This window comes from Trichechus manatus, unplaced genomic scaffold, assembly GCF_000243295.1.
Source record: "Trichechus manatus latirostris isolate Lorelei unplaced genomic scaffold, TriManLat1.0 scaffold00071, whole genome shotgun sequence".
Taxonomy (NCBI): domain Eukaryota; kingdom Metazoa; phylum Chordata; class Mammalia; order Sirenia; family Trichechidae; genus Trichechus; species Trichechus manatus.
Genome location: NW_004444007.1, coordinates 7,611,348 through 7,624,081, shown reverse-complemented (window position 1 = coordinate 7,624,081; position 12,734 = coordinate 7,611,348). Strand labels below are relative to the sequence as shown.

The following is a 12,734-nucleotide window of genomic DNA, read 5'->3' as shown; positions in this document are numbered from 1 at the left end:
CCAACAAATTCCCACATTCACAAGACTTTGGGCAGCTTTGTTCCACCAACCTTGATGTGTGCTATGGGTGGTGAAGTTACTGTATCTTCACTGAATGAACCTCTAATCTCAAATCCTCTCCCATTAATTCCCAGATTTTTCTAACATCATTCTAGAATAAATTGATAAATGATCTCTATGAAGATAAAGCTCTTTATATTAAGCTTGGTCTTTTTCTAAGGAAAGACTTTTAAACTTCTGCTCTTTTAAGTAATGGCACTGAATGATTTTTGGTATAATAGAATCCAGGATTCAGATAATCCTATTATACAGAGTAAACTACTTACATTTTTAAAATCTGCCTGCAAATGTTTTTGTTTTGAGAAACAAACAGCAAAAATATTTCTGTTGATAAAATACCAGTCTGGCATGCTCCCCAACTTCCTCTTTACTGGAGAAGTTTAGGATCATGAAGACCAAAAAAAACAAAAAAACATTGTTTATGGTTCAGGGACAGTTTGGACTAAACTGGACAAAATGTCCTGATACAAACATAGCTCAACAACTATAACAGTTAATGTAAAAAATCAAAGCAGTAATGTTTATTACATTTTGGCATACTGGCCCTTGAAGAATTTTATTCTATCATAGTTACTTCATATGTGCTGAATAGAGTTGAGAAGCAATTTTAATTTCTGCGGTACTTCAGAAGAGAAATTTAGAAGATGTGTAGGAAATGATTTTTCATTGAACATGGCTCTTTGTATCGATAATATGTGTGTATAAATACATAGGAATATCTGTATACATCCATCAGATATATAGCTCGATTTGGTATTTTACAAAGTTACATTTGCTATTAGAGTTTAATTATCTTCAAGTTATTCTTACACCTTGGATTTTCCATATCATAAAGTAAGCTACAAGGATTTTTAACTGAGCATGTGATAAAAGTAGCCAGCTTAATAGTAATATTATTTATAATTTTATTTATTACATATATATTGTTTTCTCCACTAGAATGTAAATTTCATGAGGGCTGGATCTTGTTTGTCTTACAAGCTATTGTATTCCCACTGCAGTTCTCAATCAATATTGCTTCATTGAACGAGTAGACAGGTAAGTGAACCAATAGGAAAGCTTTTGGGATTTAAATTCAAATCCCATTTTAATTAAAATTTTATCAGTATCACTTTTCTGTTTTGCATATTGGGCTTTTTGTAAAAATCATTTAACCATAGATTTTAGTTACTTGGGAAAAAAAAAACCCACTGGAAGAAAACTGGCCTTGAAGTCAGTAGACCTGGCTTTGAATCCCAGTTCCTCCATGTGTTAGCTGTGTGGTCCTCTATTTCTTCCTTTATAAAACATAGATGTTAATGAGATAAAATAGAAAGTATCTAATATTCAAAGGGTAGGTGATTACAACTCTTAACAGGGATGTGATGTTAGGTGCCGTCGAGTGGGTTCTGACTCAAAATGACCCTACACACAACAGAACCAAACACTGCCAAGGTCCTGTGCCGTCCTCACAATCGTTGATAGGTTTGAGCCCATTGTTGCAGCGACTGTGTCACTCCATCTTGTTGAAGGTCTTTCTCTTTTTCGCTGACCCTCTACGTTACCCTCTATGTTACCTTCTCTAAGGACTGGACCCCTCCTGATAACGTGTCCAAAGTACATGAGACAAAGTCTCACCATCCTCGCTTCTAAGGAGAAATGACTGAGATCTTAAGTTATATTGTGATGACTATAGGTTATATAAGAAGTATATCATTTTGTAAAAATAAATATTAATACAATAGTTGTAAAAATTACATAAGCAATTACAGAAAGACATTTACATAGCATAGTGTTATTTTTTAAAATAAGATAAACTATTGAAATTTTTAAAAATACATTCCCTAGCTTTTTGAATAAGAATACCTCATTCCAATATTTGCTCAAATGTGACTTGTTTTGCTAAAAAACTAAAGGGAATCTTGCCTGGATTAAAGTGTAATACCTAAAAGCAGTAGCTGACCTACATACCTTCAACTTTAATTCTAGTAGCCCTGGAGTGAAGATTTGTTATATTGGAATAATTTTATATAGATCACAGATAGCTAATGTCTGAGTTTTTTTATATGTATTGTTTGGTATGTGTGTGTGGAGGGTTAACGAAAAAAATAGTCTTTTAAAACAATAACATTCTATAAATAGTAATCTATCCCTAGAGAATATAAAGTTCAATATCTTTCCAATCAATGGGATTTCATTACTTCCTCATCAACTATGATGTAAATTTATATGTCTAATTTAGTTTAATTTTGTAAGGTCTAGATGTATTCAGTGTTGAGTAGTTCAATGAGTACCTTAAAGAGCCTTAGTTATAACAAACAGGATTTAAATAAGGTTTTCTTGCCATCTTAAAATATAATAATTTCCTATCTTTATTCACATGGTTTTGAGAGGTATTTGCAATGGACAAAAATTCAAGGAATGTATGGGAAAAGTGAAGTGTTTTTATTCCATGTTTTAGTAAAGAAAACACTAATTTTGTAAATCACCTGTACAGTATTCATCACAGTGACAGGCACTTAATAGCCATCTGTAAAAGCAAAAATTTTATTTTAGGCAAAATATGGAATGTACCAACATGTAAAGTATTTCATGCAATGCTTCATTGCTATGATTAACAATGTGCATTATCTCTTCTGTACAACTTGACCATCATAGAATAATTTTATACTTCTGAATACTAAAACAAGATATTTTTCTGAAATACAAGGAATATTCAAATAGTGACAGTGACTTTTTTCATGATTTAAGTACCCATGGTAATTTTGTGTTACTGAATTTTTTAATAATTTTTCAATTTTATTATATATAATATTAGTTTATAGCATTTGTATCTAAAAATAAATACTAAATAAAAATTTGTATTTATGTTTTTAAAAAAAAAAAACAGCCACCAAAAAAAAAAAAAATGCCCTCTTCATTCTTAGTAAAAATACCTACTTCAGAGGACCGTATACTGTACAATAACAGTTATAATAGGATATACAGAAATAATTATGTTAGCATACCTAGACTTAATGATAATAAAGTCACCAACAGTTTTGTCTTTTTAAGCTTCTGGCAAGACTGATACATCTTATTACTATCTTGGGATTGTATTTCCCTTAGGCCCAATACAATAATGTCTGACCTCAGAATTACAATTATTTGATTTTAAAGAACATACTTAGGAAATTAGGTATTGCATAACGTTAACCAAAGCACCTAAACGGCATCTGCACTGTAGGCTGGATTTTAAAAATAACAGTTTTATAGTCACATGTTTACCACAATAGTGAACCACTGCGGTAGGTGGTGTCATTACAACTCTTGCTCAGCGGCTAACTACAGCTCTGATTTAGTGGTGTGGTTTCTTCAAAGGTCAGACAGGTAGCATCATTCCTAGGCCAGCACAAGTAGACAAAGCTTCTTATATACATCTAGTCATTTATTTCAGCTGGAGAAGCAGATATGTGCTACTTATTTAATTCTTCATTTGTGTGGGGAGTATTAAGGTCACAGCTAATTTTTTAAAAAACATACATTAAAAATTTCCCCACTATTTCATTCATTAGGCTTGTTCACAGTTTACACAGATAGCCAGTTTGGATTTCTTCTCACTTTACCCTAAGCAAACCGGAACTTATTTGTATTTCAAAATTGGATATAAAGGTTTATTAAAAGACATACGAAGTCCCTGTATATCTAAAGAGACTAAAAATATTTTATGCAAAAACAACTTAGCAGTAGAACCTTATAAAACCATGCTTAGATGAAGAATTTCAGGAATGATATCAAAATGCAAATTTTTGTGTCATGTAAATGTCTTACATGAATTTCTGTGGTTGTATATGTCATATGCATAAAAGTCAGCATCTCTCTGAAAAGCAGCAGTCTTCATTTTGTTATTTGTATTCCTGAGTAATATACACAACACAATATACATTATAGGACCAAATAAATCTTTCCAAGTAACAATTAATTATCTTAAAATTTAATGTCATATTAGCACATTTCCAATGGACAAATGAAAAGTTCATCTTACTTGGTTTTTAAAGGAAACCACTAAAGTTAATCTGTTTTCTGTTCCAGTGTAGCATCTTCAATAAAATGTCTTGACCAAATAAGCCTAGAATCTTAGTTCCCCAGCAAATAAAGTTCAGTGTCCCAGGACATTGTGTCATAGCAAATATTTCCTCAATGCCTACCTTATCTAAGTACAAATAGGCAACTAAAAATATTTACATCTTGCCTAAGAACACAGAACACATGTTCCCCATTCATCATCTAAATGATTGAGCTATCCAAAAACATTTCCTCCTTGAAGTATTGTTAGTAATTGTGTAGACTAGTTTTTAAACAATTTTGCTTTCCAAAATGTTTAAGCAAAACAATAAAAATAATTAATAAACTTACTTATTTTCTCTAGGCTAGTATTTTGGAACTTTTAAGTCCTTGTAGCCCTTGATTTTGAAAAACTTCTAAATGCTTAATGTGGGCCCAGAAGGAAAATGGTCTTCTTCAATTTTCATTATTAGCATTATTGATTACTATGCAGATTGATTACTATGCACAATGTTGTGGTTAGGAGCAGGGATCCTAGAATCAGACTACGTAACTGAGTCCCAGCTCTATCACTTCTTAGCAGTGTGACTTGGGCTAAATTACTTCATCTCTTTGTGCCTCAGTCTCCTCAAAATGTTATGAGTATCAAATGAGTTACAACATGACTAGCATGTAGCAAATACTCAAATGTTAGACATTATTATTATCATGGTGTTATTCACTACTTTTTCTTTTGTTTCAAAACTTATGTTCAAGAGAGGCTCTACATTAAAGACAGCTAGTTGGCTATTGAAGCCCTGGTGGCCCAGAGGTTAAGAGTTATGGCTGCTAACCAAAAGGCTGGCAGTTCAAATCCCCCAGCCACTCTTTGGAAACCCTATGGGGCAGTTCTACTCTGTCTTATAGGGTCTCTATGAGTCAGAATCAATTCAACGGCCATGGGTTTGGTTTTTGGGTTTAGTTGGCTATTAATTAATCAATTCCTATGCACATGTGTATTTAGTATCCTCCTTGGCTTATACACATGAATGTATAATGTATATCATATAGACATATATACCATATGTGTGATATATATGTGTGTGTATGTATGTACACAAGAGAAAGAACAAAGACGTTTAAGGCAAAATAATATAGTACAGTAAAAGTAATATAGTAAATTAAAAAACCGTATCCTTAGAACCAACCTTTCATGATGATAAAAGGTCATATTTTGTCTTTCAAAAGATATCCACTTTTAAATAGTTGGTAGCTGGAGCATAGGCTGTGTTGCTATTGCTGCTAATTTTGCATTTCCTTCAATTCAATATGTATTCTTAATATATTCATGAAATAATCTTGTTAGGAAGCACCATCTTCCTTAAAACCTGAAACGGTATCAGTTCATATAGCTTGGAGGTTTCTTGCTTCCTGGGCCAACTTTTTGTAATGTCATTTTTATGAGGTAGTTAATCAACAGCTTGGCAGAAAATAAAAGTCAAAGGCTTACTTTCTTAAGCATAAGTCATCTTCCCAAGGTAGTTAGCAGGTACATATCCTTTCTGTCCTTGAGCTTCAGCTAACCACCACTCCTTATTGCCACTTAGGTCACAAAATCTAAGTATATGGACTCTTTGGTACTCCTGAAGGCTGAGTTCATGGTCACTCCGTGCTTGGAAGGCATGAACAGCATAGAAAATCTAGACAAAGAAACACAACATTGGAACCAAAACCTAAAAATTTAGGCAAACATAATAAAAGTTTCCAAGTTTTTAGAAGCAATGCTAAAGTTTTCTTATTTATCAAAGCCACATTGTCCAACTTCTTCTGTTGTATTTTTTTTTGCAAAAGTATGGCTCATAAGAGAGTAGAGTGAAATAGGCATTCTTATAGCTTGTTTGGAAGAATCTAAACTGTCTGTGCTTGAAGGCAATTTTGGCAGTTTCTATTAAAAACATTTTTTAAGGTTAATTATTTTTTAGTTGATAATAGCTCTTGGAATCTCTTCTACAGAAATAGAAACATTTTGGCAGAAATTTTTGTACAATATTACTTCAATACCCATTTGTAAGGTAAAAAGTGGGGGTAGGGAAGGTAACACTAAAGGTTCACCAAAAGGAGAATAGTTAAATTCTAGATCATCTTACTACAGAAATTTGTAGTCACTAAAAAATGGTATCTTCTGAGACTGATAACATAGGCAAGTGTTTAAGGTAAAATGTTAACCAGAAAAAAAAAGATATAAAATTGCTTATACAATATTAGTCTAATTTTACTAAACAGGATCAGTGAGTGGTGGGATATAGGTGATTATCCTTTTTACTTCTTTGTTCCTTCCCTTACTTTCCAAATTTTTATAATGACAATGTATTAAAGTTTTATTTTTTAAAGTTACTTTACGTGACTAAAAAAAACTAATAGAACATATTTCAGTCAAAAGGATTTTTCTCTGACCTCAAAAGAACACTTCATAATTATAAGATGCATAAGAAGCCCCGAAACAAGTGTTTTGTCCCCCTTCCACTAATATCATAAGACAGGTAATAAAAATATTTACATATAGTATAAAATTAATCAATTGAATTAGGGACAATGCTAGGGGCCCTAATACGTGGCATAAATTCAATACAAACCATAACATTGCACAAACACCAGAAGATAAACTAGATAACTGGGAGCTTCTGAAAATTAAACACTTATGCTCATCAAAAGACCTCACCCAAAGAGTAAAAAGAGAACCTACAGATTGGGAAAAAAAATTATTGGTTACCACATATCCAACAAGGGTCTAATCTCTAAAATCTGTAGAATACTTCAGCATCTCAATAACAAAAAGACAAATAATCCAATTAAAAAATGGGCAAAGGATATGAACAGAACTTCAGCAAAGAAGACATTCAGTTGGCTAACAGACACATGAGGAAATGCTCGAATCATTAGCCATTAAAGAAATACATGCTTCCCTTTCCTTTTATCTCTTGTAAGATAAAAGGTGGTGCAGGCCATACTCCAGGGAAACTCCCTTTACATTGGATCAGGGATATGACCTTAGTAAGGGTGTTACAATCCCACCCTAATCCTCTTTGACATAAAATTACAATCACAAAATGGAGGACAACCACACAATACTAGGAATCACGGCCTAACCAAGCTGACACATATTTTGAGGGGACACAGTTCAATCCATAACAGCTGGGTTCTTTATAGAAGCAAAACCAATAAAGCATATAAATAAATACATATAAGACAGAGATTTATATCAAGGAAATGGCTCACACAGTTGTAGACGCTGGAACGTCCCAAGCCCATGGGTCAGGATAGAGGCTTCTCCTGATTCACATAGCCACAGGGGCTGGTGAGCCCAAGATGGGCAGGTCAGAAAGCAGGGCTGTTGTTCACAGGCTGCAAAGATCAGAATCCCAAGATTGGCAGGCAAGACCGGAGATAAGCTGCTAGCTCAAGTCCCAAGACCGGAGGTCAGACAAACAAGAGCCAGCTGCAGGATCTAGAGCAAGCAAAAGCCCATGAGCCTTGCCATAATGTCCATTTATATTCGATGCAGGCCACAAACCCAAGGAAACTCCCTTTCAACTGACTGGCTACTCACAGCAGATCCCATCGTGGAGGCAATCACATTATATCAAATCTCATCATGGAAGTGATCAATCACATTATATCAAATCTTATCATGGAAGTGATCATGACATCATATGACTGCCAAATTACATCATAACTGCCAAACCACTGAGAATCATGGCCCAGCCAAGTTGACACACAACCTTAACCATCACACTCATAAAAAGGTTTACACACAGAAGAAACAGTCTTTGATAGTTACAAGGGAGGGGAGGGTGGAGAGGAAAAAACAATAACTAGATAATAGATAAGTGGTAACTTTGGTGAAGGGTAAGACAGTACGCAATACTGCGAAAGTCAGCACAACTTGATCAAGGCAAAGTCACAGAAGCTTCCTAGACACATTCAAACACCTTGAAGGACTGAGTTACTGGGGCTGAGGGCTGAGAACCATGATCTCAGGGGACATCTAGGTCAATTGGCATAACATCGTTCATAAAGAAAATGTTCTACGTCTTACTTTGGTGAGTAGCAACTAGGGTCTTAAACACTTCCGAGCATCCATCTAAAATACATCTCTTGATCTCATCACTTTTGGAGCAAAGGAAAATGAAGACAACAAAAGACACAAGGAAAATATCAGTTCGAAGGACTAATGGACCATGTGAACCACAACCTCCACCAGCCTGAGCCCAGAAGAAATAGATGGTGCCTGGCTACCATGGATCGCTCTGACAGGGATCACAATAGAGGGTTCTAGACAGAGTGGGAGAAAAATGTACAATAAAATTCAAATTCACAAGAAAAGACCAGACTTACTGGTCTGAGAGAGACTGGAGGGACTCATGAGACTATGGCCCCTAGACACTCTGCTAATTCAGAACTGAAGCCACTTTCAAAGTTCACCTTTTAGCCAAAGATTAGATAGACCTATAAAACAAGCTATAACGTATGAAGAACATGCTTCTTAGTTCAATCAAGTATAGGAGATCAAATGGGCAACATCTGCCCAAAACAAAGACGAGAAGGTAGGAAGGGACAAGAAACCTGGACAAACAGACACAGGGAGCCCGGAGTGGAAAGGGAGGGGAGTGCTGACACATTGCAGGGATTGCAACCAACGTCGCAAAACAATTTGTGTATAAATTTTTGAATGAGAAACTACTTTGCAATGTAAACTTTCACCTAAAACACAATTTAAATAAAATTAATCAATGGACTAAAAACATTTATTCATTCACTCAATCAAAATTTATTAAATATCAGCTAAGAACCAGATGCTATGCTATCAAGGAATTTAACAAATCACCTGGAAAAAAAATCCAAAAACAAAAAAAACCTCTACACGTACAGATGTTGTTGTTGTTGTTGTTAGGTGCCATCGAGCTGGTTCCAATTCATAGGGACCCTATGTACAACAGAACAAAATACTGCCCGGTCCTGTGCCATCCTCTCATTTGTTGCTATGCTTAAGCCCACTGTTGCAGCCATTGTGTCAATCCATCTCATTGAGGATCTTCCTCTTTTTTGCTGACCCTCTACTTTACCAAGCATGATGTCCTTCTCCAGGGACTGGTCCCTCCTAATAACAGGTCCAAAGTAAGTGAGACAAAGTCTGGCCATCTTCACTTCTAAGGAGCATTCTGGCTGTACTTCTTCCAAGACAGATTTGTTCATACTTCTGGCAGTCCATGGTATATTCAGTATTCTTTACCAATGCCATAATTCAAAGGCGACAATTCTTCTTTGGTCTTCCTTTTCATTGTTCAGCTTTCTCATGCATATGAAGTGATTGAAAATATCATGGCTTGTGTCCTCACCTTAGTCCTCAAAGTGACATCTTTGCTTTTTAACACTTTAAAGAGGTCTTTTGCAATGTGTCATTTGATTTCTTGACTGCTGCTTCCATGGGTGTTGATTGTGGATCCAAGTAAAATGAAATCCTTGACAACTTCAATCTTTTCTCCGTTTATCATGTTGCTTATTGGTCCAGTTGTGAAGATTCTTTTTTCCTTTATGTTGAGGTGCAATCCATACTGAAAGCTGTCGTCTTTGATCTTCATCAGTAAGTGCTTTAAGTCCTCTTCAGTTTTTCAGCAAACAAGGTTGTGTCATCTGCATATCACGGATTGTTAACAAGTCTTCCTTCAATCCTGATGTTGTGTTCTTCTTCATATAGTCCAGCTTCTCAGATTATTTGCTCAGCATACAGATTGAATAAGTATGGTGAAAGAATACATCTCTGACGCACACCTTTCCTGACTTTAAAATAGGCAGTATCCCCTTGTTCTGTTCGAACAACTGCCTCTTAGTCTATGTATAGGCTCCACATGAGCACAATTAAAGTGTTCTTGAATTCCCATTCTTCACAGTGTTATCCATACTTTGTTATGATCCACACAGGGAAATTGTAGTAGTGTTTATATATTAAACATTGGCTATGGAGTCCCATGAAATTGTAAATCTAAAGTACAGAACTATAATATATACTTTCAATATTTTAGATATCTTGGTCCAAAGTTTGGGTTCAAAATTTATGATGAGCATAATGTTAGACTACAGGCTATAATTTTTCAACTTGTCATGGATTTAGGAGTCGAAGGATTTCTTATTCTTTTGAATATTTTAACTACGCTGTGTCTTTCTAACTTTAAATATTACTGTGTTTTGGACCAGACACATTAATTAAAATGTTATAAATTTGACCCATAATCATCTGATCCTCTTCTCTTTTTCCTTGGAATTTATTAAAATATATTTTATTGGTTGCTTCTTTGCACTCTACAGTAAAGTTCTTGTTGGTTTTATGTACAATATTCTGTGAATACAGCCTAGTTCTCCAGAGCATTTACTTTTTTTTTTAATAACACTGCTGTATTATTGACTCATATCCAATTTATTACTCACTGTTTATAACCACCAGATCTTTCCCTGTGGTATCATTGCCAGTTCAGCATTCCCGTATTCTATATTTGTACATTTAATTATTCCACCCTTAATGGATTCCATTACCTGTCTTCACTGAATCTCATTTTATTGATTTCACCCCAGCTCTCCAATTAACAACGAAAATCATAATATATTTGAATCTTTGTTTCCAAAACTAAAATGCTATAAAACCAGCACTTACAGTATTATATGTAGCTTAGGAAGCCAACACAGTTATGTTGAAGAAAAAAATGCTCATTTTTCTCTCTCACTGAAGGAGCTGAGCATTCAAGTTCTTCAGTTAATAATTATATATTTTAATTACACAAGTAATTTTGATAGAGAACTAATTTTAAATAAAGGTAAGCAAAAAGAAAAAATTACCCAACTGCTATTAGTGTCTTGTGTTTTTTTCCTTCCTATATCCCTCGGTCCCTCCTTCCCTTCCTTCCTTCCTACTTACCTACCTAAAGTAGTAATAAAAATGAATTATAATATACATAGTTTTTGCAATATGATTTTTTACTGCAAAATATATTTGAGGATTTCTGGCAAAATGGCACTGTAGGCAGAAGCACCACGCCGTTCCTTCACAGCAAAGATCTGAAAAACTAAGCCGAACAGAGAAAACAACAATCCTGAAACCCTAAAACATCAAATGAAGAGATAAAGAACTCAGCCAAGCACCAAATGGAGTGAGAAAACTGACAGAGAATGGAGAGTGAGGACAGATTCATTCAGAGATCCCCTATCGGCTAACACAGCGTGGAGCCGCCATCTTGGGCTCCTATCGAGACCAGCAAACGGGGTACGAGAAAGCAGCTTCACAGAGCTTCCAGCGGGAGACAAAACAACCGGTAATTTGCAATATATGCTTTCCCACCCCCCACCCTTCTACACACCCACTCGGCCTCCTTTGCTTCCCGTGGCCACAATCTCTTGTCCGGGAAGCACCGGCTGCTTGGATTCCACCCACCCAAATGGGCCGGCTCTCTGAGTGCCATTTGTTGGCTGCTATTGTTGCTTTTTTCCAGTTCTTTTGATTTCTTCCTTACCTCTCACCACCTCCCCCTCCTTTCGCTTAAATACCTGGCTCCATGTGCCATCTTTGCTTCTTCCTGAGGGGCTGTGGACCTCTGGTAATTTGTGATATACACTTTCCCACCCCCTACACTTCTTCACCCACACTCGGCTTCCTCTGCTTCCCACAGCCACAATCTCTTCTCCGGGAAGCACCGGCTGCTTGGATTCCACCAGCCCACACTAGCTGGCTCTCTGAGTGCCATTTGTTGGCTGCTGGTGTTGCTTTTTTCCAATCCTTTTGATTTCTTCCTTACCTCTCACCACCTCCCACTCCTTCCACTCAAATACCTGGCTCTGTGCGCCATCTTTGCTTCTTCCTGAGGCGCTGCGGAGCTCTGGTAATTTGTGATATACATTTACCCACCCCTTACCCTTTTTCACCCACACTCGGCCTCCTCTGCTTCCCACAGCCACAATCTCTTGTCCAAGAACCACCAGCTGCTTAGATTCCACCAGCCCACACTAGGTGGCTCTCTGAGTGCCATTTGTTGGCTGCTGGTGTTGCTTTTTTTCCACTTCTTTTGATTTCTTCCTTACCTCTCACCACCTCCCCCTCCTTTCGCTCAAATATCTGGCTCTCTGTGCCATCTTTGCTTCCTCCTGAGGGGCTGCGGACTTCTGTTCGAGTGTGGAACTCCTTCCCGGTCTGGGTAGCCGTGCTGGTGGGATCCCGGGGCTTTTGTTTGTTTGTTTGTTTTGAATTGTTTGTTTTCCTTTTCTTGAGTTGGGAGCCCATTCTGGCCAAGCAGTGCTAAGTGGCTTGGAACCTACCCCCTCAGCTTGCACAGACGTGCAGAGGGATCCCTGAGGGCATTTCTTTTTTTGTTTTTGTTTTTTTCTGTCTTTCGGGGGGCCTTTCTTGTTTTTGTTTATTTTAATTTGTTTTGTTTTCTTTTCCCTCTTTTTCCCTTTTTGTCATTCTTCACTGCTCAGTTTCTCATCTCCCTATATCTTCCTTCTCTTTCTGTTCCCTGAATACCTGGCATTGTATACCTCTATGCCTTCTAGCCAGGCTGTACTGCAACACCTGAGAACAACTTCCCCAGACCTCACAGCCGCACCAGGGGGATCCCTGGGAACTTTGC

At 36.4% G+C, this 12,734-nt stretch overlaps 1 protein-coding gene across 1 annotated transcript in view; it reads right to left on the bottom strand.

Moving 5' to 3' along the window:
• Positions 1-4,815: 4,815 nt before the first annotated feature.
• ARHGEF38 (Rho guanine nucleotide exchange factor 38) overlaps positions 4,816-12,734 on the bottom strand; it is a 175,476-nt gene continuing 167,557 nt past the window's right edge. Inside the window, exon 14 of the mRNA XM_004380204.2 lies at positions 4,816-5,762. Within this exon, the coding sequence (XP_004380261.1) occupies positions 5,577-5,762 (186 nt within the window). The 3' untranslated portion in view covers positions 4,816-5,576. The remainder of the gene's footprint in view (positions 5,763-12,734) is intronic.